This window comes from Netta rufina (genome assembly GCF_964035555.1).
Source record: "Netta rufina genome assembly, chromosome: 4".
NCBI lineage: Eukaryota > Metazoa > Chordata > Aves > Anseriformes > Anatidae > Netta > Netta rufina.
In genome coordinates, this window is record NC_140127.1 from 3,662,839 (window position 1) to 3,690,118 (window position 27,280).

The window sequence follows — 27,280 nt, forward strand, 5'->3', positions numbered from 1 at the left end:
ATTGCTGGTCAAATAAAGCATATCAAGATTACTATCTTAAATTGTAAACTACACAATTTTAATACTTGCAAGTGATAATTATTTCAAGGAGCTAGAGTTACCAGATATAACAAAGATTTTGTAGTTGTAGTTTTGAGGGAGGCAAATAAGAAAACTTGTCAAGAAGACTCCAAGTCTAAATTCAGATTAGTGCGCATGTTAATATAAATTGTTTCAGGCTTCTCAATGACAGATTTTCAGACAGTCCCAGTCACTTTAGAATCCACAGAAGATCATATACTCATTCTACTCTATTGCTCAGTCTGATGGACTAAACAGAGGCCTAGAGAGGATTATTTACCAATAACCACCTTTATTATTTATAGTGTCATCAAACAGTGAATTAGAGATGCACAACTGAAAATTTCTCAAGCATTTTTTTATTTCATAACCTAGTGTATAAAATTCCAACATACAAAAAAAAAAAATCAGAAGTGAACTAGAGCAAGATCTCTTAATACAATTCTTCTTCCAGAAAGCTTTACCTAAAGGCTCAGAAGCAGTACACATTCAGCCGATTTAAAAATGGGATTCAGAATGATGTCCATACTTGGAGTCTGCAGAACTGTGAATTGAACGGACCGGGTTTTCATACCTTCTTAAAAGTGGTTTAGTTGCTGTAAGCAGTGATGGGCTTTTTTCTTCTTTTTATTTTTAAAGCCCCTGGTTCACTTCCAAGATCACAGTCAGTCTTGGTTAGTTATCTTCAGAGAAGCGAATATGCTTACTTGTCTGTTGAGTCTTTTCAAGTCTCATTCTTTCGGCTTTGGCAATCAGCTGCAAACAAGCATGAAAAACATTGAAAAAAAGATTAGAATAAAATTATATCATTGATATTATTTTTGTCTCACAATCACAATTGTATTATTCCATGATTTACCAAATTTTGTAAGAAAAAGATATTATTTGAACAGATCAGCTAACCTTTACATCCAACAAAAAAATAATTAAAGCAGCCCTGATTTAACTTATTTCAGAAGGGCGTCAGAACCACCAAAAATAAAATAGCAGAACATCCCTTCAGTTTCCAGACAGTGCAGCATATTTTATCCCAGTTCCTCTACCTCCCAACATGGTTGATGGTTGAAGAGAATAAAATTATGGATTCAGAAATCCCCAAATGCAGTCTTAAAGACCAAGTTAAAAAAAACACAAACAAAAACTACCCTTATATTGGATTCATTCTATCACTGATGATGCTGAAAAAACAAAACAAAACACCAAGGTCACAGCACTAAAAATGCCCTAGGATTGTTGTATCATTTTTTAAAGTCAGTTAGGCAAAGGTAAGAACACAGGAATCCAGATGGGGGAGCATCCTTCATGCTGGACAAACAGCACAATACACATCACAAGACTGCTGAGAATTAATCTTAAGAAATTGTGATATAGTTGGGAAGAATGTTGGTGCTAGGAATCCCTAACTCCAATCCCTGTCCAAGCAGGGATGTTAGTTTTTGGCTGCATTTCAGGTAAGTTTACTAAATTACTAGGTACCTGGGATCACTTTGCTTTTTCCACATGGCCTGAAGCTGTAAGTGCTGAACTGTTGTATTGCTGTAACTGCCTGTCTCATCTCCGCCTCGCTGTGGTAACGTCACAAGCGACTGCAACTCGTAGCTTTGATCAGAGAACCTTTCACTCCTGGCAGTAATTCAAACTCCTTTCTGCTCAGGCTGCCTTTCTCGCTTGCTTTGCAGAAGATTGATGACTTGGGCGCCTTCTGCATACCATGAGATGTTCCCCATCAGTCCAGAGGACTCTCACAAAACACGCTCTCCCCGGGACAGGGCATTTTTCCCAACCCCACAGGTACCTTGATGATCCAAACCTCGACTTCACCACAGCTAAACCCAGAGTTTAGTACAGTGATAGCGAGCAATCTGGGATCTTTTAGGATATTGGCATCTTACAGAAACAAACTCACTAGTAACTCCCTCACATGTTGCTGACTGCAGGTAAAACAGTTCTCTTGCTTCTTTGCAAAAGCGTGAAGTAACAGGAAAGAAAAACTTTTTCAAAGTAACAACATAATTTGATAGCAAATCCGACCAATTTATCTTTGGTTTGTTTCTCTTTCCTGCATTATCTTCAGAGTACATGTATGCGGTCACTAGTGCTGCGAAAGAAAACACATGCCACTTCTTGGCAAATGAGAAAGACAATTCTTCCTAACAACGTATCAGGAATGCTTTTGTGGAACATAACTAACTTGCTAATTTTCAGCTTACATACTGCTGTTTTTAGGCTGGAAACAAAATGCAGAGACCATCTTTAAAAGCACGCTTGTTTTTCAAGCGCTCATACTAGAACGTTCACTGATTTACCTACAGTACTGTACCAAAGTCGTAATACCCAAATGCAAAGACACAAGCTTTGTTGCTGGGATGCCCAATTGTGATTCCTTAATCTTTTTACATTGTTACATGAACAAGATGAAAAAAAAAAAAAAAAAAAAAAAAAAAAGGAAGAAGTACGTAAGGGACAAGACAGGCTTCCTTGTCTGGATAAGAGGCGAGAAAGCAGGGGACTCCTGTGAACCTAGACACATCAATAACACCCCGGCATAAATCCACATTAACTTATCTGATGTAGACTACCAGAACATATTAGCTGGTTCTGAGGTCAAGGGGGGTTTGCTCACAAGGCAGACCATTAAAGAGTTTCCTAGATTTGCGGAGTTACAAACATAAATCAAATCGTTTTATCTACATGACCGCAGTCACGGTTATATCCTGCAGACTCTACATCTTGTACCCAGCATGGCAGCACGTGGCACGCTGCCGCACTGATTACAGCAGTCAGGAAGTACACTTTAAACTGATGTTGCATGGTTTTACAGTGCTGTGCTGCAGTATAATTACACCGCTACAGTTAGACGCTTGTCATTCGCCTCCACTGTATTTCACTTGGTTACAAACCCTAACACATTCTCAACAGCATTAATACCTCAAGTTCTGGTTGATGTCTTCCTTTCTCCATCACTCTGCAGAAATAAATTTGATTTAAATGTTTAACCAAAAGTTCCTTTCATTCTCTGGTAACCAAAGAATGGATTAGGAGAAGTAAGTTCTAAAGAGAAATGAGGAGCAGAGTGGCTTACTAATTCAACATGTGGCAGGCACAATCACAAGCACTACAACAAAAGCCTGAGGATCTGAAACACCCTGTTCACGTCCGTGGGTGTTCTTATACCAGCACTTCAGGGAAGGAGGTGCTGCAAAAAGGCCTCAAGGATTCCCATTGGCAGGTACTCAGTCCAGGGTCAGCACCTATTTTGATGGTTCCCACCTCCCTGGGACGACTACTCGTATCCCAAACAGCAATCCAGCTCTTCCACAGATTCGAACTAAAGCAACGTGACAGGGAACAGGACTTGTGTGTGCTCTGGACTGGGACCCCTGTTCTGTCCTGTTCTCCAAACTTCCAGTGCCAGTGCACAGGCAGGGAACCAGCCAATCTTGCAAAGACAGCCCCCAGGCATAATCAGAAGAGAACGGTGTGGGCTGTGCCCAGGCATTCCCACTATCCCCCTTCCCCATTTATTCTGCAAATTATTCCTCCCTTCACAAACACCCAATTCTCACTTCCTCCCTAAGTGCCTTTCACTTCTACCATCACTCCCGCCTTCTGAAGCTTCCTCCCTTCCTTCTGTGGAAAGGGGCGTACCAGGCGTGAACTACGTCCAGCAGCACCTTCCCCAGAAGAGAAGGAGCCAAGCTGAAGGCGTTCAGACACTCAGCCCTTTGCTTTGTGTACAGACAGCTTTTCAATCCATGGAGTTTAAGGCTGTAGACTGACTAATTGCTTTAGATCTGGTACTGCCCTAAAGAAGCAGTCCTGAGAAGAAGATTTTTAGTCTTTTATCACTTCACGTTGCTTATCATGTAGTTGAACAACTAGCTAAAGAGAATATGGATTTGCAAGGGCCAGGAGAGGAAAGGACAGAGATCACAATGAACAAACAGGCCTGGGGCAAAGAAAAGTTGCAAAAGCAGTTTTTGTCACACTGCAGACCGACAATGACTACCTTTTAACCCCCTTCAGCAAGTCCCCAAAGGGTGGCTAACAATCAACCATAAACTAGCAGGGCATGCCATGAGACCCACTGCGGGAAAACCAAGCAAGCCTCCATATTTTAACACCCATGGGAGAGGAGAATTTTAACTGCCTAAACTTACAGTCAAAGCATCTCTCAAATCGGTTTGTTATAATGTACCGCTTGGAACATGATGTGGTTTATATGACATTATTACAATAAACACAGCACTGCCATCACTGCAGCAATGCGGCTTACATGAACATTTTTTTCAGCTTACATTTAAACACTAATGGAAACAGTTATCTGTATAGGAAAGTGCTCTTCTTCAAAAAGATCTGGTAAGGGATTTAAAAGAACATATTTTCATAAAGTAGATACCCTAATGGCATGCTCATCTCTATGTATGCAATTTTTTCTTCCTTTTATTGTGACCTTCAAAGGAGTGAACTTGGAAGTGCTTTGAAAAATGTTCAACATAAAAGATTAAAATCAATATTAATGAATAAAGAAATACCATGCTTATATTGATATTGGTCTACTTCTGGAATAGAGGCTGTCAAAAAGTAAAGGAAGGGTTAAGAGCCTTTGACTACAGCTAGGCATTCTTTTCCTGATGTCTTGCTTAACAGACTTAGCATTTAAATAGCAATCGCTATGCTTTGAAGTTAACACCTCCCAGTATTGTAAGGTGATGGGTAAGGGGGAGGAGCAGGGGTTTGCATCCTTGCTGCTGCTATTGTTAGGCAGAGCCGAGACAGTTTATATTTGCAAGCCTGGATGAGGCACATTACTGGCCACTTTACACTAGTTTGGTCTACAAATACCAACCTTCAAAAGATGAAGAAACAGAAACTTAAGAGCATGGCACCTACAGTCTGAATTAAAGTCAAAGGAGCCACTGACAAAATATCTTTTCCTTAAAATAGTTACAGAGTTCATTAAAAAAAAACAAACAAACAAAAAACAACTAAAAATAGCAGCACTCGGTTAAAGGCTCTAAAGCTTTATAGTTTTCACATTCATAAAGTCTGCTACTGCTTGTATTACGGAATAATGGCTAAGATCCAAAGGCATCTTTAGTATTGCTTTTAGAAAATTAGACCATTAATTTTGGGAAATTCTTTATGCACAGCTGTTTCTAAAAGGACTAGGTTGATGTATCTATGAGATCTCCGAAAACATTTAGACAACCAAGATAATACATGGAAAATATGCCTGTTTTTAAGTTTGTGACCTGTGTGTATATATATACATATATATATGTATATATATATGTATTAAATAGGTAAATGCAGTATTTCTTGTCAATTATATGGAATGACTAGGAGATTTGGTACTGTGTGCATGATTAGAGCATCTAGGAAACAAACTGTCTACAGGTTTTAAAGTCCTTGGAAAATAACTAAGGTCAGATGACTTTTAAGTTTTGCAAGCAACGGGATAAAGATTTAGGTTAAAGCCAACTCGGAAACCTTATCTGTAATGCATGTGTCAAGCAAACCTAGCAATAAAACATTTGTGAAATACTGTTTGGCACCTCTCTGTCGGGTGAAAGGTCACAGCCTCTTAATCAAGAATCCTTCATGTCTGGAAACATCTTCTGGGGGCAGGAGCAGAGGCTGCTGCCTACAAGTTCATCGCAACACTCCCTCAACAGTGTGGCCTGACAAGCACACCAAGGTCAAAGTTGGAAGAAAGTTTCAGCTGAACACTGAATAAAATCATGCTGCACTGCAACAGACAGGAAGAGCAGCAGTTTGGCACCGCAAGAGCAACCAGACCCGAGCTCCTTAGGTGGGTTCCAGGCACATTAGATGTGACAGGGTCTTGGTTGGAAGCTGCTTGGCTATGGATGCTGGTAGCAGCATGTGGATCTGTCTGCATTGGGAGGTACAAGACACGCTGTTGCTTGCATAGACTCAGGACTCCACTAGGAACACCGCCATCCACCACAGTGCTGGACTGTACATTAACCACCACCATGTAAATTGCGAGGAAAAGGAAAATCCACTCTACAGAAAAACATATCCTTAATGCACTAGACAATTAACCTAGAGCAAATAGAAGACTACTTTGCTTTATAATGAGCTCATCCAGAGAATTCTTAAAAGATATCCAACTTGCAAATTAACTTCATTTCTTTAGTCACGGGCTTAACTTTCTCTGCTTGTCTCCATAAAAACAAACCTTGCATTTGGCAGCTGGCCTAGGACAGCCACATTCTGGTTTGTGTCTGTAAAACCCAGCTGCAAAGTGAGTAGGAAGTGATCTTCCTGGACTAAACACAAAGCCAAACATCAACATATTTCAGAAAAAGTAGTTGTTTTCCAAGGATGGCTGCACTGGCAAAACCAAACAAACTTGTAAGTTACCTTCTCAGTACCCCGCTTCTTTTCTCGAGGCTGGTTAAGCTTAGCTTGTCTGTCCACTAAAATCTTCTGCCAGTAGCGTTGTTCATTATCACCTGGAAAATCAAGTTAACATCACAGAACGTGAATACAGCTGTTCAATACAAGTGGCATCCCAGATGAAACACTGCATCCAAAGAATCTTTTCTAACCCAGGCAAACACATGACAGTACTTGTCAGGCCAAACCCCGTCCTTTCAAGTACTTTTTCTGCTTATCTCAAAGATGGTTTTGAAACAGATTGCTGAGTAACAATGTAAGCTTCAAATATTTTTTTGCCATTAGTCTTCAGTTTCATAGTCCTAGAGTAATCATCCAGCGTTGTGATGCCTGACCCACACTATTCAGTGAACAAAGCAAAGAAAAACTGTCTAAAGAAACTTAAAGCTGACACTAGGACTGCATTCTGTACTGACTGGACAGGACTTGAACCAATGCACTTTATTAGCTTTAGGACCTGAATGCCAAGGTAGCTAAATATCCCCAAGCAAGTATTTTTACAAGCTTAACAAAAAGAGCTGAAGAAATAAACAAAAAGGACTCTATACACACAGTTGGTAGGAGGAGCTCAGTTTTAACTTTTGTATTTCACCACAGCAGCCGGCAGCCCTATAATTCACTGATATATTTAATCTCTACTTTGGAACAATGGAACTGACCATCTAACAAAAAATTACTGTAAAAATGACAGATTATTTTGTTTCATCAGAACCACTGTAAGAAGCAAACTGTGGACTTCATGGGCAATTTAGGAATGAGAACATGAGTGGAAATAATTTTCCAGTTTTTGTCAGTGGCTGTCCTGCAGTAAAAGCAGTTTGCCACCGTTTCCTCTGGTCCAAACTGTAACTATCACGGTAGGAATTTAGTGGTGCAATGAATGGTCTCATAGGAAATCTTCAGTTACAGCTAAGTCTCCAAGTCATCCTGGAAGATTCCAGCAAAAGTAATGATTCTGAGAAGGAATCTTACATGTATTTACATTAACATATGTTTAATACTTTGTCAGGTGAAAAGCTAGAGGTGCTTAGTCAAAGCTGAATTCTAGAAGGTCTAGGAGAGCTTCTGTCTCCTGTGGTAGGGAGCATTAAAGATTCTTTCATGGTCGTTATTCACCATATTCACCTTTACACCACCCAGAAATGCTGAAATCCTCTCTGTGAGTGACTTCTGCATTCCTCAAAAGCCTTTCCATTCTCATTTCAATGAACTAGTTGGAAAAAAATCTTAAAACTCTGAATGGAACAATCCTACAATGTAGTACTTACCTACTAATCTACTACTGTTCTTTTTTATGTAAGGGTGGAAAAACAGACAAATACACACAGAGCACACAGCTGTAAAATGCCATATTTCAAGTTTTCTGGGTATCTGGAACACAGAAAACTCCAGAGAACAAATCTAACTCAAAATGACATCAGTGGCATTCAGTAAGCATAAAACTTTAATTAACTTTGATAATACCATGAATGCTAATGCTCTCATTGCAGTTATTTCTTCTGTAATCCTTAATTGTCATTTATGTAGGTTTACATTCATGCATGCATGGAACTTGGCCCTGTGTGAGACTCTGTGCAGGCGTGTAGTAACACTTAAATACATGGACAAGAAAATCTCATCCAGATTTTTCTTTATCGTGTCTAAAATACACACACACACACATATATAAGAACATATTAATCAAATTTGAGAAACCCCCCAACTCCCCACTCCTTCTCCTACTCTTCCCTTCAAATGAAGGTGTTTCTCTACACATTGAAAATGATTTCAATCTAATGCAAAATAAGAATTTAGAATGGCAGAGTATTTCAGAAGGACAAAAAAAACCACTATAAACTTTAGGACAATGTTCCAGTAAAAATGTTAGCGTAAATATAATTAAAGAAGCATTACTCTGGCATACATTATTCAATTTTCTGGGAAAAAAAAAAAAAAAAAAAAAAAGACAGATTAATTAGAAGGCAAGTGCTAAAGCCCCTTTCATCATATCAGTGCTGCGAGATTCCTGTCCCATTATTTCACACAGCACAAGTTTGGTATTTTCATGTTACTCTTCATTTAAAATTCTTTTGAGTCATCGGAATGTTAAAGTCCTAAAGCTGAAATGCGAATTAAGTTCTATAGCCCACACCTCTAGAAGCAGAGAATCAAGCTCAAAAGAACAGAATTAAGTTTATAAAGGCAAACAATTTTGCTCTAAACAGTGCCTTAAAAACATTTATCGTTCTATCAAATCCACTGCAGTCACAAATCAAGAAGATTCATTGGAAAGAGATGTTCTATATATAGAAAAAAGCCGTCTTTTCCATGGCTACAAAGATAATTAAATATATCCATAAAGGTACCATGTAACACTACCCAATACAACTCTTTTCACATAAAGTATGTAACCTAAGGGTTCTTAAAGTTGCAGTCTTTAAAATTGCAAAGATACTTAAAAAATATCTCCTGTACTACAACTAAAAAAAATCTTACCAGTGAGAACTTCATATTTCCAGTTGTTTTTTATCTGTATTTCTTTGTGTGATTTCATGACAGTCTGTGCATCCTCAGGAGTATTAAACCGGACGTGACACTCGGTGTCTCCCTCCAGCATGTCTACATAGGCGACATCAGCCAGCAGCGCCAAAGCATCCTGTCAAAGCATGAGAGAGAACACAGACTGTGAAGCAGGTTTAAGAACAGAAGAGCACTTTGACTGATCTGTAGTACATCACCAGTATTTTCTAAAAGGTCACGGAGTACAATGAAATAACCAATTTTTTAATTTAATGAACAAATTTCTTGTTAAATAATTCAAAAGTAACATCCTTCTTATGAAAATGTATTGATTCAAAACTACGAGCCCACAACTTTAATGTGTTTATTAATATCTCATCCTGCACTCAACAACAATTTAAAGCAGTAATTCCCGCAATTTTGTGGGGGAATAAGAACAGTTTTGACTAATGGCACATGAGAAGTTATCCATTTATTTCAATACTGTATTTGTACAGACTTTTCCTATGAAAGGATCAGTGTTACAGTACACAACTATTATTGACATTCCAACAGAAAAACATCCAGCTTCTCTCTGTGCATGAAATCTATACAGGCAAGCTCATTCATGGCAGATAAACTGAGAAATTAGTATAGTAAATCAGTCCTTCCTATCTTTACGAAGTGATCTCTGTCTGGAAATTTTCACTATCAGCTGAAGGAGGAAGAGACACACATTCTCTTTCAGATGAAGTACTTCACTTGTAATACCTGCTGTTAGGGAAATTAACTAAGACCACACATTCCTAGTCAATTTTGTTCACAGCAGGCAGCCCAAGATGCTCCTATTCAAGAATTACACACTTTTAACCCTCTACTACCAAGTACAACCTTAAAATAAAACAAAATTAAGTGCCAACGTTGTTGAGATCATTTGAGAATCATCCCAAACTACTTTTAACTCTTAATTCTGATATCCTAAAGTCATACTTAAACAGAAAGTTATAGTGAATCATGTGTCTCTTTGTAACTGGCAAGTGTTGGGATCTCTGAGAAACGCCTTAACAGCAAGATATGGAAGCAGTGAAGAAAAACCATCAAATAGAATTATAATTACTCTGAGAAGACCCTTCCTGTATGTGTAAAGTAACGTATGCTTCCCATACGAGAAATACAGATCGACTCTGGAAGTTTATGAAGAAAAGACCTAGATGCATTGCTTGGTGGCAGCACTGGCCCAGGATAAGAGGCAAACACGTTTTTATTGAAGAGTTAAGCATTTGATAAAAGCAACTAGTATGGCCAGGAAAAGTCCCGGAAGCATCACATACAATTTGCAGCTTCCACAGACAATGGAAAAAGAGTTGGTGTGTTAGAAAGGATTTGTTGCTTTTTCCAACTACAGTTGTATTCTGCAATTATGTTTGTGACTAAAAACCTTGCCTTTTTTATTGGGTAACCTCCCACAAAGTATTTTGCCTATCCTCCTTGTTTTAGAAACCAAAACATAATGATTAATAACAGCAAAGGCCACCCCAGTCTTATTTTGTCCCCCCTTTAAATGATTAGTTTTCCTTGAAATGCTTCTCTTAAACTAAATCAAAAGAGAAACTTAATTTATATAATCTGCAAATATGAGACTTGAAGTTTATTTTCAGCTGCCGTGGGAACAATAAGCTTTTCCCCGATCACAGTATGTTATGCTGCAACACAGACTCCACACAGGAAGATGGACACTGCAGTCAAACTGAGCTGTCCTTCGAACATCCCAGTGACAACCACCACATTCTCTCAGTGCCTCCAGAACTCAGACACTGACTGCCTTTGTCCACCAAGGCAGATAAGACTGATGAAGCTGAAACTGTATGTATCAATTTGTCTTCAGTTAAAGACAACTGTTTCTCACCTTGCTTAGGTTTATGCACACACTAAACTTCATTTACTTGGAAGCTGACAGTGACTTCAGATGAAATATTCAGTTACAAATACAGGTAGTTTGATAAGTCACCTCAGAACTTGGGTTTAGAACCACTGTTGTCCTCAACAGTCTGTATATTTATTCTAAAGAAGGGTAAAAGCTGTTCAAATTCTTTCCAGATGTTATTAATCCAAAATTGCGGTTTCAGAAAAAGGTCCTGTGTCACAGTCATGCAAAAAACAGAATCAAAAAAAAAAAAACCTCTGCTGTTATTTCCTTTGGAAACCTTTTAATATTTCCATCTCAGAAGGACACAAATTAGAACTGCTCTTTTCCTTAAAATAAAATACTCTATTTAACATATACAACTTTCACATCATATCCAAAATAATGGTAATTATCTTTAAAACTTTTTTTTTTTTTTTTTTTACTTGAGGGAAACAGAGCACTTGCCATAGGGTGGGTGGGGGGATGAATACTGGACCAACTGTACTGCTGTCATTCTGACTGAATTGAGTTTTTGCAGTCGTGAACTATTTACTGAAATAGACAACTGTTTTCTCATGCATAGTGCATTTTCCTGCTCCTAAATCTCTGTTAATAGCAAACCAAACCAATTTACTACCACAGATTCCTTAATCTGAATTACACCAAAATTACTGGCACAATCATGCATAGAAAATGCTGCACCCACTTGGACTTCACACTTCCTTTTCTAAAATGGAAGACTTGTCTTCGCAGTGATTTACTTTTAACAACATAAAACTAACCACATTTTTCACACTGAAAATGTAAAGATGGAGCAACAAGAGCTGGAGGTGGAGGAGACAGCTTCTCATCCTCTAGAGCACTATTTATTTTGGCCATTATTTTCAAACTTGACATTGCTTGAAGCAGTCCAAAGGCTACATTTTGCTGTTGTAAAATCTTCCATTAACAGGTACTAGAGAAGAATCTGTACACAGCTACTGGCCAAACAACAACAACAAAAAAAAATCAGTAAGACTTGTTTAAACGGTATTCCATATTCAAACATTTTGGGGGCACTGTAAGAGGAAAGGCTAACAGCTACCCTGAGGTTACAAAGGCATTACCTTGATCTGCTTCCTGCCCGGCAGGGGCTCCGTGCTAATGATCTTCACAATTACTCCACTCACAAACTGGGGCCCCATTGTGTTAGCCTTGACAGGAGGGGCAGAATCTTCACTGGTGGCTGATCAATTTGAAAAGAAGGGAAAAAAGAAATTTTACATTTACCAGTTTGACAAACTAAAGATGCCACAAAAGTATATAAGCAATGTGACATACACAAGAAACGAAGCAAAGGGCATTAAATATTGCTACTGCAGATAATTTTTTTTTTAAATTAAATCTTGGATCCAGACTGTTCACAGAAGTCACTATGTCTAAGAAAAAAATTCATATACACCACATCCTTCCTTTAAAAGGTATTTCATATTCTATTCAATTGCAGTTAATACTTGAATCCTGAATTCTAGAGTGATTTCAAATAAGTGACATGTCAACACTCGTCTACTATCAAAGTTAGTGAACTGCAATCAAAAACATACAAGTTGAACCAATAACATATAATTATAAAATTACTTCTAACTATAAACTTGGCAAAGCCCAATTAGAAGCCATTTTTAAATGCCTTTGAGTAATAGTTGTGTAAATCTCTGAAGGGATGGCAAAGCCTAAGCAAAATCAGGCCCGAGTTACATCATTACCAATTCTTGATTTATTTCTCCAAGGCTTTTATAGTTACAATTACCTAAAAAGATCCTAAGTTTAAGAAGTGCTACAGAAATATTTTTTAATCATTTACTTATTCTTCAGTACTAAACCAATCTACATGAGGGAAGCTTGTTTTTTGTATAATTTGGCATTCAAAGACACTGTTATTATAGAAAATATATTTTCTATAAAACACTAAAACCACTATTTTTCAGTGTTTCTGGAGGACCAGTGCCCATATTCGTGTACTAGAATCATAAAGAAAACAACAACAAAAAAATCATAAAGAGGGTTACATTTGGCATTTTTCGACTGAGGCTTTTTCTGTGCACAACCATCCGTTTCCATCTCTCCCACAGGCTCAGGTTTGATTTGAGACATTGTTTTCTTTAAGGAGGCCATACTGGCTTTTTGAAGAGCCAAATATTCTTGTTTCAAATCCATCCATTCGGTCCTGGAAATGAAAATAGCATGTCAGTTGTCAACAAGAAAATAATGTTTAGAAACTCACTGACAATTTAAGAACAAGCCATTTACAAATAGCTTAAACTTAACCTAGCAAGCAGTGAAGATGCTTCTGAACTCTTAGAAATGTCCTTGCACTTTACTCATCTTCAGCCTTGTGAGTATCTGCAGTTTAAATTTTGCTTTATCTTTTAATATTTCAAGCAAGTTGTTAAAAAAAAAAAAATCAACCTCTCATTTGTAGAGCGACTCTCAAAGTTGTTACAGATATTCAGAAAACATTTAGAACAGCTTGGTAAACTGTATTCTACTAGAACTACGGACAGCACAGGCATTAAATTCAGGCTAAATTCAGAGACAGTGAACTCTGAATTCACTGAATTCATTCAGTGAACCCACTCCTGTGTTACTATATTAGAAATTTGTCATTTATTTTCTAGAAAAATCATTGATCGAAAATCAACAACTGGTTAAACTCACCAAAAACCTACTGAGATAAGAACATTCCTCACTATTCAAATGCACTTTGGTTAAAAAATACCACCACATGGAAGCAATTTATATATTTACATACATTTAACATGGAGATGTTTCTGCAAACAGCTCGAGCTTTGCTCCATAGAAACACAATGCCTGTAGTGCCACTGTGAGAACGACTCATTGTTACCCTAATCTGTACTATCAAACAAGCTGATAGAGGATTTTTAAAGAGGAGGATATCTTGTGGTAATGGTTTTAGCTGTTAACATTGACAACTGTATACTTCAAAAAAAGCATCCAGACTCACCCAGGATCATACATTCTCAACAGAGCAAAGACATTAAAATAACAAAAGACCCACGTAATGATTCTCTGAGATAAAAAGGCAACACCATTCCACAGCAAGGTATGGTATAAATACAAGCTCAAGGAGCTACTTGTTAGCTGGATTCGAAGGAAGAGGAGACCAAGGGAATGAGCCAGGCAAGTATATAAAATGCTCAACCTCTTTGGAAACTTTTCCCCCGCTTCGCTATACTTTGCTAAATTTTAAAACTATTTTCTCTGTGTTTGATACAGTATTCTCAGGATCCTGGTGGAAGAGGAGAATAATTTTTGCCTTTTTTTTTTTTTTTTTTTTTTTTTTGTGGACCCCTTTTACTTTAACATGGAGGTGCTTTCTGTGATTTAAAAAAAGTAAGTGCTTCCATGTTTTAGTAGAGGTGAATCCTGTTCTCAATTCTGAAATGCCATCCGTGCCACGATTTTTTCTTGACAAGACTTTCACTCGAGTTGCCGACTTGCCAAAAAAAAAAAAAAAAGAACTTTTTTTTTTTAACTTTTTTTTCTTTCCTGAATAAGACATTTTTATGGTCTGTACGTTCAGAAAAAAATACAAGGACTACCCTTGCTTTAACATGGAGGTACCTGCTGCCTAAAAAAGTAAGTGCTTCCATGTTTCAGTGGTGGTGGATCCTAATGTCTGAAACATCTTTGAAGAAAACGCCGTTAAATGAAGAAGTTTAGATCCACCATAGTGGTTGCACAATTTACTGCTTCTATTGTTGCTGGTTTTGTCTAGTTATTCTTTAACAGAATGAAAAATTGTCTCTCCACATAAGGATCCCCGCAACTTAAATGTGGACGTACTTTCTTTGTTCCTTAAAAGTAAGTGCTTCCATGTTTTAGTGGTGGTGAATCCTTTTTTTGTCAACTGACTGAAACCGACAGGAAACTTACTGGAAGTCTGAAGAAAATATTAGATCAATTGCCCACATGTAACATCTCTTTGATTTCTGTGTGGAGATGGGAGTTCGTGATGGTTAATTAGTGTTAATAATACTTAATGCTTTCTTGTATCCTGTTTATTGCGTATTTGCACTTCACATGGCCTCCCAGTACAGGCAAGATGGCAAGGACCCCCTCTACTTTAACGTGAAGGTACTTGCTGGATGCTTGAAAAAGTAAGTGCTTCCACGTTTTAGTTGCGGTGACTCCTTAAAGCCCAACGTGAATTCTGTCCACCTACCAACTACTGATGTAATTAACCTCGGGAAAATGAATAGTGAGTGAACCTCAGACTTTTAACGTTGTATCTTTTCAACTACAGGCTAATACTGTTGCTAATATGCAACTCTGTGGTAAACAAATTGGAATTGCACTTTAGCAATGGTGATGGACTGTCAGACATACAAACAAAAACACATTAAAAGGTTTTGTTGTATCCTTTACCTGTTAACGTTCAATAAAGTATATACAAAATTACTGTTTTTTTTTTTCCTTCCTGTGAAATCTGTTTTCAAATAAAGCACTGCACATTAAGCAGAAGTCCACTTTTTTAACATGCCATGACATCAAATGCAGGGACACACTTAGTTAATAGTATGAAATTAGAAATATATGTTCAACAAAACTGCACTAGTGAGGTTCCTTCCCTCCACCCCCGCCCCCCCTTAAAGTACTAAGTAACCATGTGCTGTTGTTTGTCATAACCTACTTGGACAGTACTCTGAGTGGAATAACTTCTTCACCCATCTTGTGTCTTTCTTTGTGTTTTTTCTTATGTTTCCTTTTGGATTTTGAAAGGGATGTGTCTTTTTTATCACCATTTTTGTCATCTTCTGCAGGGACTTCTGAAATAAAAATCCCCAAAAGAAAAATTTGTCGAGTTCAGACTCTGCAACTGCACAGTGGTTCTTCATTCTCAGCAACTGCATTTTTAAACATTTTTTTTGGACTTGATTTTCAATGAGGAAAGCATTTCACAAAATCAGTCAGTGTACTACTTATTCTATCTACTTTACAAACTATCTGACCTCTAATCATGGATCTATGACCTCTCATCATGGATCTAGATTATCTTTACTGTCACCATTTGCCTAGGCCAACTATTTAATCTATACTTATGTCCTTGAAATGACTCATTACCAGGTTTAAATTTAACTGTCTAATCCAAGTAATAAACTAGTCTCCTATTCACTAACATTTTTGTATTACACTTCTTGCTTAGCAACCTCTTTTCCTCACTTTTCCTCATTAGCTTAATTGAGGCTATCACATTTATCCAATTTTCCCCAGATCACAAACTTACCATTGGAATCTTTTGGAGCTTCTTCTGTTTCTTGTTTTACAGGATGAACTTGATCCTTCTGAACAGTCTTCTTGACTTTTGCAATTGGTGTCTCAGCATCTCCAGAGCTACTTCTTTTTCTCTTTCCTGGCCTGCTTTCTGCAGGTACCTCTGTGCTTTCTGTTCTGTCCCATTTCCTTTTCTCTCTCTTTGAGGGCTGCCTGTGAACCTCAGTACCCCCCATTTCTGAACACTCTGATGAAGTCCTAGGTCTTTTTGACTTTGGCACTTGCTCTGTTGTAGTGTTCGTGTTTGATTCCTTTGTCTCTGCAGCTGCCTGGGTATTGCTCTCTTTCTTAATTTTGGATTTCTTTTTTTTCTTCTTTTTCTTCTCTTCTGTATAAAAGAAGTACAGCATTTAAAACTGCCAATCATTAAAAACTGGATGAGATTGACCAGTCATATCACTGGTCATGATAATCTGGCATGTCAAATAATCTGCAATGCATTGTCCCAGAAGTTCCTCCTGTCCATTTTAAGCAGAGGAAAAAAAAAGTGATAGCCTCGTAAGTGTAAAAAGACCCCTGTGTCACATGGACAATTTGGCTACAGGTTTTCTCAATGAGTTAGATGTTAATGCCATCCCTTACTTGCCACATACATAAACAAAACAAACAAAAATACATACCTCCTTCCAGGCTGAAGATGATCATTGATTTGTGTTTTGAGAACAAAAGGAGATACTTAGCCCTATAAACCTATAACTACCTGCCTACTAAAATTGTCATAGGCAGCATGCAGTATGAAACAGTAGAGAACATCTTAAGGAGGTTTAGAAAGCATGCTTTTTTGATATTTTTAGTTCTAACAGCCCTAATAGTTCCTAGTGTAACAAAGAATGACTCATCATTACACTTAAGAAAAACAAAGAAAAATATCTTAAGTCAATTGTATTATCCCATCAGAAATGAGGAAAAATGCTTCAATGAATCCAGTTACATGATCATGTGATACAGCTTCACAAATCAGAACAGCTATTCATTGCAAACAACACTCAATTGTGAATTCTGAATTCTTTTCTTTGTAACATCCAGCAGGTTTTGGCAAGCAATTATGGATCACATAAAGGGGAATTTTAGTAATAAGAAGTAATACATATATATATATATATCTAGCTATAAAAAGTTCATTCTGCCAGGGTTGCTCTGCTCAAATAAGAGTTCTGAAGAGGAAAATTGCTTAAGCAGAGAGTGAAAAATACCACAACGTTTGCTCTTATGTCAGAAAACCACAAGCTCGCCTAAGCAGCACTAACATTGAAGTATAACCTTACTTTTATGCCTGTGTCTTACTTGCACATACTAAATATTTCTAAAACAAACTGTCAAACTTGTCTTTTGCAAGTCCTTTGTATCAGTATCAATGTGCTTTGATACTGATTAACTGTACAGTCTAAAAGTTGTTCTGCCAGCATAATAATGATTAATGGTGGTAGCTGGCAAGAGAGGAAAAAATAAAGTTCCTTATCAGGCAGTAAAATAAGAGGGCAAAAACCCACTATGTTTCAAGCTTACAATTTCATTTTAAACCTACATTGGCCAACAAAACAAGCAGTAACATGCATTTTCATTTCAATTAGGTTAAATTTGAGATTAGACATAGTAACAGCAGTACATTCCAGATTCTCCCTTCAAAAGGTGAGGCACAAAACAGTTTGTTTCTTAATCCCACTAATTTACCACTTACCTACAACAGTGCTGTCACTTGTATTCAGTGCAGGAACCGGCTTATTTTTTACTGTTTTTGGGAAAATACCAGGTTTCCGTGGTGCTTCTTCTGGTGGATTATTCAAAAACTTAAAGGTAAAATAAAATTAAAATCCACATTTCATTACTAAAAAGAATCCCCATCCAAGTTAAAACCAGCAGAGTGATATTCATGATATTCATTCAAAAAAGATGTAGTCCTCTGTGACTGAAGATTTTTTAAATTTTGTTTTATTTTTTTTAGTACTAGAATATACAAGCAAATACAGAGCTTGCATCATCAGTGTGCAATATTTGTGTCTCTGTTACCGTTGTGATAATGAAACTTACATGTTTTTAAAGTTCCAAATCACTTATTTGAAGACAGAAAACTTGTTACAACTATACTTGCCTGAAGAAATTTAATAAGCCATTTTACTGTTACAGAAATCTCTAATTCTGTAAAAGATGCTGATGGTACCCAACCAAATTGTATGTCGTTGTTCCCACTCCCCGATTCAAATAGATCTCCGAGTAATTAATAGAATCACGATAAGATTAGAGGAATTGATTGGTATTCTGAGGGCAGGAGATAGAGACATAACTCCTGCTAGCTTTGCTTTTTTAATCATGATATTTTAGGATTTTCTGTATTCAAGACTCAGTAGGTGAACTAGTAAAGAGCACATCCATACCACTGACAAACGGGAAGAACGTTAACAGACTAGGGACACTGCTACTTACCTCAATGGCTTTCTCTGCTTGCTCTTTTGTTTCAAATTCAACAAAAGCAAATCCCTTCGGATCACCAGTAGATTTATACCTTGGGATACTGACGTAAACTACATTGCCACACTTCCCAAACACCCGCTCAATCCAACTGTGATTAACATTTTTGGGAAGCAGCTCCTACAGAAAGAAAAATAGACCTTGTTTTCTCAGTAATTACCATTGCATCAGATCGCGTACCACATTTTCTAATTATAATTCTCAAAACAAAAATTTAAGTTTGATGTAACAACATTGAAAAATATTTTTTGCTTTATTTCACTACGCATTCGTGTCAAGAGGTCATAGTATTCATGTAGTAAAGACAATGATCTGAAAATGCCTCTCTAATCAGTCACCTGTGCAAGTATGATTTGCATGAAGTTACACGTTTATCTCATTCCTGAGACAGATACCAAGGCCTCACCTGCAACAGGATCTTTGCGACATGGGGTATCTTTGTGAATTTTATATCTTAAGCATAACTTTGCATTGTCTCAAACTATCCACTGCAGACCACAAGGATTTTTTTTATTTTTTAAAGTTGTTAGAAATCCAGATTCACAGAAATTGTTCTTGTAGGTCAGGAAGAGACACTACGTAAACTGATTAATGCTGGTAACTGACATTTTAAAGCTTAGTGGTTACCACTCATGGCCTTGTTTATCAGTCGCTGTGGAAGTTAAAACTTTTAGCCAGCTTCTTGGATGACAAAACAGTCTTACTTATTTTTCCTATATTCCTTAATGTAACAGCACATTTTGGCAGCTTGCAGACATCATGGCTCAGTTCCTAACCATTTCCCTTCATCTTTTAAAGAGAAATCCAAATCCCATCATATCAATTTCTAAAGAGACCCCGCTGAACATGGTTTAAAAATTGAACACTCTCAAATTTAAGCCTAGACAAAACCAGTCAGCAATACTTCATTTTTTTCATGGCGAGTTACTGCACTAAGTTCTTCCCCATAAGAAAATGTTACATTCAAGGAAAAAACTATTTTTGCATGAACTCTGCTTGCCTGAGAAAAACATTTCATTATGTTTTTGGTATAATGTTGAAAAGCTGGTCAGTCACTTGAAACTTTAAAAATACTATTACTTTGGTATTGTGCTCATCCCACAGAATGTTGTTAACATATGTCATAAATAAAGAAAGTCACAAGCCATAAGATTACTTTTGAGAAATTTAATGAGATCTCCTTCTAAATTAAAACAAAGTTGTTGAAAATACAAACTAATGAAACCACTATTCCTTAAAGAAGCACTGCTCCCCCTTCTGGCTGCATACGAAAGGGAGCCATTGCACCATGAAGGGCAGGTATCTCACACACAGGTCCTTAAAAAATGAAACAAACAAGAAATCTACGCCCACCTCCCCAATTGGGTAGTAACAGGAGGATATTTTGGACTTACAGAAAATTTTAAAACTAAAAAACCCTGATAACTAGGTAGTTAGGCAACATAGCTCATTGCATTTGGAACATCTTTTCTGAAAATTACATAATCAAACTATTAGAGAAGTTCTAAGCAGTTCCTGCAATCACATTAGGAGAATACCATGACTGGCATATTGTGCTTAAAACAACTAACCTTTCCTGGGCTTTTGTTACAGAATTCAATGCTCTGAGTAATCCAGCTTCTATTTACCTGGATGGGCTGACATTTTGGGCATGATTATTACACATCTTCGTCACAGAAAGCTTGGTGCCTGCTCGGAATTACTACCTGCAGGAAGATCCAGCAGCTAACTGCTACAGGCATGTAACTAAGTTGACATCAGCCACAAACAGATCCCTTTAGAGACAAAGGGAATTCCATACTGGCTTCAATTCTCTTAGAAAAATCCACAAAACTTTTAAATAAGCGACAGTTCAACCATCAGACCTCATTCCATGCTACCATTTAAGCAGCTCAACAATATGGTAAGTAATTCCACTCTGACATCTGCAGTATGTTGAGATGCAGTGTTTTTCTAGCAGTGCAAGCTATTTTCATTCGTTAGTGAATAATTTCAGTACCAAGACAGCTACAGGATATTGTGCTATCAGGAGTATTTTTTTAAGAAAAGCCCCCTAAACATAAGACATTTAGGTACATTCTGTCATTAAAAAAAAAGATGTTAGTGGGACAAAAACAGCGGCACAGAGGCGTTCGAAGTAACATATTTTATAAACAGGTTGTACTGTATGAGGTATGCCTGAGTACCTTCCAATCTCAGTTTCTGTTGTTAGAATAACAACTTGTTATCAAAAATTTGACCACATTAATATATTTCATGAATTTTTCTTGGTACCAGTGTTGCCTCCCTGGTGGCATCAACCAGAAAAGCACAGTGAAAAGCAGTAACAGATAGTGAAAGTGCACCATTTTCTCCCTACGATACAAAACAAAATAGCTCTTTGTTCAGCATTTTAAATCATTTAAAATGGTACAAGAAGTCAGCATACCATACTAATCCTATTCTTTCCCTACCATGGTTACTGCCAGTGCTCATCTACCTAAAACAAAACATTTTACTGCATTAAATGTATGTATTAATGCTAATCTTTGGGCCTCTTCATTACAAGTTCAATACATCTATAATGCATTTTTCCTCTCCCCATTTTTTGGAAGAGAAAAAAAAAAAAAGAAAAAATCTATTAGAATTTATACTTTATATGATGTTTCCTGTACTAAATCCATCATCTTCGCAGAGAAAACCCACCCTCTAAACCTAATAAAATCACATGGCTGCTTTATATTGTATTTCTCATTCTTAATACTGCAAGTGACACTATGCAATCAGATCATCAGAGCTCATAATAAACATATATATGTTGGGTTTTGCATTCGAAAATAATATGCAGTAAGAACATAATTTTAAAGGAGTTTCTACAGTTAGAAATAAAGCGCTCTGTCATATACAAGGCACACACAACAGGTACAACCTTACCACATAGACTGTACGACTATCCACATCCTTTGGTTGCTCACCCAGTGGCTGTCGTCTTCTAATCCTAGTGCCTTCTAAATCCAACTAGAAGTTAACAAGAAACAAGCATTTTCTGTAAGAATACTGACCACTTCAATTCCACTGTCATTAGTGCTCCAGTTACAGCACGGAGAAAGGAGTAAAAACGTGAGACACTCACCTCTACAACAGATGAACTTTTAACTGCTCGAGCTATCAGTTTTCCATCAGTAGTTAATTTTTTCATTTTGTTGAAAGATACAAGAAGTGATATATCAACATCTGAGGAGGAAAAAAAGTGCAAGTGATGAAATCAATGCAATCTAGAAAACACTAGTGTGTCCCAATCAGACAGACATTAAGACTCAGCTAGTATTTTTGTGAAAAGAATGTGTGAGTCGTAACTCACCACACTACATGCTGGCAAGGATTTACAGAAAGTTTTCTCCATCAAAATAAAAGTTCCAAGTAATCATATATATGTATAGGTGCTAACCTATCAAGGGAATTTTGTTAGTCTCTTTTACCTCCCCACTGGTAATTACAGTCTTTGAAAAGAAGGAAAAACCCTTTCTTATGTGGTTTTACAATACAAAAACAATTTACACTGAAAACCGTGCTTCTCCTTCAAGTACTTAATTAAGTGTTTAACCCAGCAACACAAAAGAGCCCCTGCTTTTACTGCAGTTGTGATGAGTCATGCTGCCAAAACCTGGACAGAAAATTAAGCAATATTAGTCTTAGTTAAAGACACTCAAACTCTAATACCTCTAGAAAACGTAAAGATTTTTTTTTTTTTTAAAACTAAGGTGTGCAGGGAAACAACTAAAGTTCAATACCATTGGAGACTGTAACAAGCAGTTAGAAGACTAGACTTTATCACGTAAGGCAGCTGAGCTTATGATTTACACTTGAAATAAATACACAGTTCTTAAGACACTTGTGGAACCTACAAAATATAAACATAAATATATATATATTTTTGGAAAAAGATAACGTCTTTTCACAGACATACTGTATGTGATGTAATCCATCTTGTGTAACACACTAGAACAATTATAGATGGTATTAACCACACATTTACTACACTTAAAGCAAAAGCATGCCAGTCACACCAGTTAATGTGTAAATTAATTTACCCTTCAGAAAGCACCAAGTAGTTTCACTACCAAACTCCATTTCCTACTCTGCAGTCAAATTAGCCATGCCAAAAATGCCTATGGGAAAGAGACCTGTCACGGCCCTACATGCAAATGCACAATTTCTCACATAACAAACCTGTGCATTAAAGAAGAAAAAGGTATCTACATCAAACTGCAAAACCATGTGACGCTTTAATTTCTGCATTTACCTACCCTACAAATCAAGTAGTATACCTCTATGGAAAATAATTACCCTCGTTTGTTTACTTGTTCTTGTAGTTACACAAAAGGTACAAAAAAAAAAAAAAAAAAAATCAGGTCTCCCAAACAGTCACTGCTACTGTGGCAGATGCCTCTCATCTACTCCTAGAGCTGGTAGTAAAGGAAAGGATAAACACTAAATCCAGTTTCTACAAAGTTGTACCAGGCTATGTCTCCTGAGTTGCTAATCTGCTGCTGACTTCCAGCATGCAACTGCTATCTTCCCCAGGAGAAGACATAGTCATAATAATAAATTAGAAGACCTAATAATAAATGGTAACATTGCCACCAATATAGGGAAGAAAGCTAAAACCCATCTGTTTACTGAAATGTAATCAATGTAAACTTACATCCATCTCTGGACTTCTCTATTTGTTCCCGAAGAAATCTATCTTTGTGGAGATTAACGTCGCCGAACCAGAAATCCACTTGTTTTGCTATATCTGCAAGCACCTGTTTAACCCTTGACCTCTTCTTTTTCTCCCTCTCTTTCTTCTGTTCAGTGCTTTCCTCTTCCATGGCGTTGTCTCTTGCAACTTCAGTCTCCATTCCTGTCATCCTGTCAGTTGAAAGTTAAATATAACCTTTGAGAAAAACCGAAGTATTCTTATAGGAAGGAGTAAACACTGCCCCTTTCATGCAGTAATTTTGAAATATTTTATCATACATTAAGGAGGCTAACTCTGTGCATCCCCTGTAAGGCTGTGCCATTCATTAGTTGTGTACAAAAATACAAAGCATGGAGAAGATGAGAAACATTAGGTCACACAATAACTGTGTGCAGACTAAGCTGAAACTCACATCTTATGGCTCTTTGCACTGCCCTTTAGCCACAGCAACTCATTGCAGGCAGATCGGTACCAAACCGCAGGCTTTTCTTTTAAAATTTGTACAATTGTCTTAATCCAAAACGTCCCACAAACAGTTTGCCCTCCTCATTAGATCTCTAAAGGCAGTTTTTGACTTTGCGCAACAGTCATGACATTTACAGTTTCAACTGCTTTCATGCTTTATCAGACAAGCAGTGCTATTATTATTCCAAACATTTTTTAAGTGAATTCTTTGAAGTACTTTCAGAGGTCAGGAAGTGTCCTTCAATCAGACAAATTCCAGGTTACCAAAGACGCATGCTACTTGTGCTAAAGGGAGTTTACAAAATCCATCTAAAAGCAGTCAATTTTCCTCCCAAGAAATGCATTTTCTTAGATTTGAATAAAAATAAATAACTTGTTCTCCACTTCTCAGATGTCCCAGTACAAACCATTAGAAAACCTGCATAAAAAAATCCCACAAAGCACTACAATTCAGCAGTTACCCTTGTAGGCAGAAAGCAGAGCAGGTAAAAAAAAAAAAAAAAAAAAAAAAAAAAAAAAAAGGCTATACAGACTTGTGAACAGGCTAGCCAAGGACAATGCTCAGCAGGCATCTCCTAAAGCCAGCGTCTGCAAACAGGTTACGTTAACACACAGATGCTGAAGAGCTCGCTGCAAAAATTTATGGTAAGACCAAAATGAGAAGCACGTATTCATCCTTACAAATAAACACCATGTCAAGAGATATTTAAATATAGAGGTGGTATGCACAGAAGCTTTAGTAAGACTTTTTTTTTTTTTAAATAACCCTTACTAAATTACATTAAAAATGCGAACCGCTCTCTTGCAGGGCCTCGACAACTGACAAAAAGCAGTAATTAAAAATCATTAAAAATCTTCCAATCCTGCCCTTGAATATGTGCTAACACATTCCTACTTCATTTCTTGCATGAGCAATCTAAAATCAGAGTGTCGCTTTCTGGAGACCGTTAATTACCAGCCTTCTTCCAGTCCGGGTGTCACTCGGTATGTGCTACACCTGAAGAGGCTTCTTCCCTTTCCTTGGTCAGGGCTCTGTCACCAGTAGCCACTGACATTAATGGCAGCCACGTTCTGCCAGAAATGCAGATTCAGGCCCCTAGAGATAGGCACTAGCTAGTGGGAAGTAACTTGAATTTATAGCTTTACTTTGAAAAACATCACAACTTTTAAATGGATCAATTCATCTTTTTTTTTGTACATATTTCCCATTCACCATAGGTACTCACTCCTCCTTGAGAATTGTTGGCCACCACAGTAGTTTATTTTATTCAAGCCAAACAAAGCACTACTGGCAAAAACATGCTTTTGAGAATGAAATTAACACAAAAATTCCAGTAATTAATATGGCAATCATCATACGAAAGACTTTCCAGCTCTGGCAATGAAACCTAAGGAAGTACAAGTGCTCAGAGAGGAAGCCCACCTCTACAGCAGAATGACAAAAATGGAAATGGTCCTCAAATCATTGTGCAAATCAGGCTGCCTCAGCCAGAGATCAGTTTCTCTCACTGCTGGGAGCTGCCCACTCAAGGTAGTGAAAGGCCAACAATTACCTTGAAAAGATAAGCCAGGTAAAACTCCCAATTGAAGGCTTCAAGCTGCTCTCAAGCCCTTCAGCATGATCTTTATAGGAATTCTCCGCACGACAATACAGCACTTAGCTCAGGGCTATGGTGAGCTACACCTTTAGAAGCAAAGCTTAGTTACCGGATACTTTCTTTGCTTGCACAGTATTACTTGACCACACCAACAAACAGCATGGCTTATACATTGAAAAACTTTATTTTATGAAGCCTTCCGAAGTGTTTTGCTTATTTTGAGTCTCTCATCCTCTGGACTTCTTTCTCAGAAGAAAGGTTCCCACCAACCTTAAAGGAAAGGCACATAGCTGCAAGCTGTACTCTGTTGTTTTGTTTTGCTCCTCCTCCACCCCCATTCCCACTTTGTGCTACTTCTTTAGGAAAGAAGCTTTGAGAAAATGGCTTTGGAGAGCTTGCAGCCAGAGCAAATGTCAGCTATGAAACTATAATTAGAATCTGTACACAACCGAACAGTCGGTAGTGAAATACTCACACCTGAGAGGTCACAGAGGTTCAAATTCAGCACATGAGAAAACCCTGTTTATAGGTAAGCACATCAGCAACTCATGGCACTCACTTTTTTTGTCGGTATTCTTTTCATTCGCAATTAATCTGGCAACTCTCAGCTCCGCAGTGAAAGCCGCAACGCCAAGGCATACAGCAGCCTGCATTTTTGTTGCCTTGCCAGCCTCACAACTGCAAGCACTGTTCCCATAAGCCATGCAACTTGGATGAAAACTGAAGCCAAGGTCCAGACTTCAGGCTGTTAAGAACACACCTATCACCTCTTTGTTTTCCTCACGTGAAATAGAAGTCTTAGTGTCTTTGTGTGCGAGAGGCGAAAGAAGGGACCATTAGTTAGGGGAAGGAATGGAGCCAATAAAACGAAGTTGTTATAAACTAAAAGCCTACAATGACTTGCCTATGCACCTTAGAAGGCAAATATTAATCACAGTGGTGCTAATCCCTACAGAGCCAAGTTCCAAACCACTTCACCTCCACCAACCCAACGCGCCCGAACTATGTGAGGGCAGCCACCAAGCACCGGGCGCCCAACGGCCACCAACCGCCGCCCCCAGGCAGCCCAACGGCCGGCACGCGGCCAGCACTGCGCATGCGCGCGGCGGCGGCACCAGCAGCAGCAGCAGCGCCCCCTGCCGGCGCCCCCGCCCCCCGCCCACCGGCCGCCCCCCGCCGCGCGCCACTGACCTGCCCGCCCCGCCGCGCCGCGCCACGTGACGTCACCGCGGGGGGCAACGGGCCGAGCCGTGCCGCGCGCGCGCCTCCGGCCGCCGCCGCCGCCAGCAACCGCCGCCGGCCCTCCCTGCCCCGGCGCGGAGGGGAGCCCCGCGCGCATGCGCCCCTTCGGGAGCGGCCGCGCCTGGCTGGGCGCGCACGTGATTTCCTCCCGGCGGGCGGGGCCGCGCCGGGGAGGGGGCGTGGTTCAGCGAGCTGTGGGCGTGGCTACGAGGAAGCGGGGCGTGGCTAAGGGGTAGGGGGCGTGGCCTAGCGGGACGGGGGCTTTCCTCGGCGGCCGGCGGGGCGCGGTGACGTCACGCGCGCTGTGGCGGGAAGTTCGGAGCGCGGCGGCGGCAGCGGCCGCCTCAGGTGGGCGGGGGGGGGAGGGGCCGTTGGGCTCCGCTGCCCCTCAGGTGGTGGTGGCGGCGGCGGGGGGGGGTTAACGGCTCAACGGCTTCTGAGTTTGTTTTTTTTTGACAGAAAAATAATGGTATTTTTGCTGCCGGCAAACATCTGTAGGGTAAATTGGGGGACTCTGAGCCGCAGCGTGGTCGCCGCAGGTTTTTCTAGCCGCCAGCTGTTCGTTTAAGCAAATTACTTCCC

At 38.7% G+C, this 27,280-nt stretch overlaps 1 protein-coding gene across 1 annotated transcript; it reads right to left on the bottom strand.

Moving 5' to 3' along the window:
• Positions 1–401: 401 nt before the first annotated feature.
• Positions 402–26,801, bottom strand: LARP7 (La ribonucleoprotein 7, transcriptional regulator). The gene is made up of 13 exons (XM_084285719.1): positions 26,648–26,801; positions 23,355–23,563; positions 21,783–21,883; positions 21,584–21,667; positions 18,626–18,790; positions 17,883–17,991; positions 16,158–16,532; positions 15,564–15,699; positions 12,919–13,076; positions 11,980–12,098; positions 8,965–9,124; positions 6,454–6,545; positions 402–816 (listed from the first exon to the last, which is right to left on the bottom strand). Exons 2-13 carry the CDS (start codon positions 23,560–23,562, stop codon positions 736–738), a joined length of 1,788 nt encoding a protein of 595 aa, XP_084141845.1. The 5' UTR covers position 23,563; positions 26,648–26,801; the 3' UTR covers positions 402–735.
• Between the last annotated feature and the right edge of the window lie 479 nt (positions 26,802–27,280).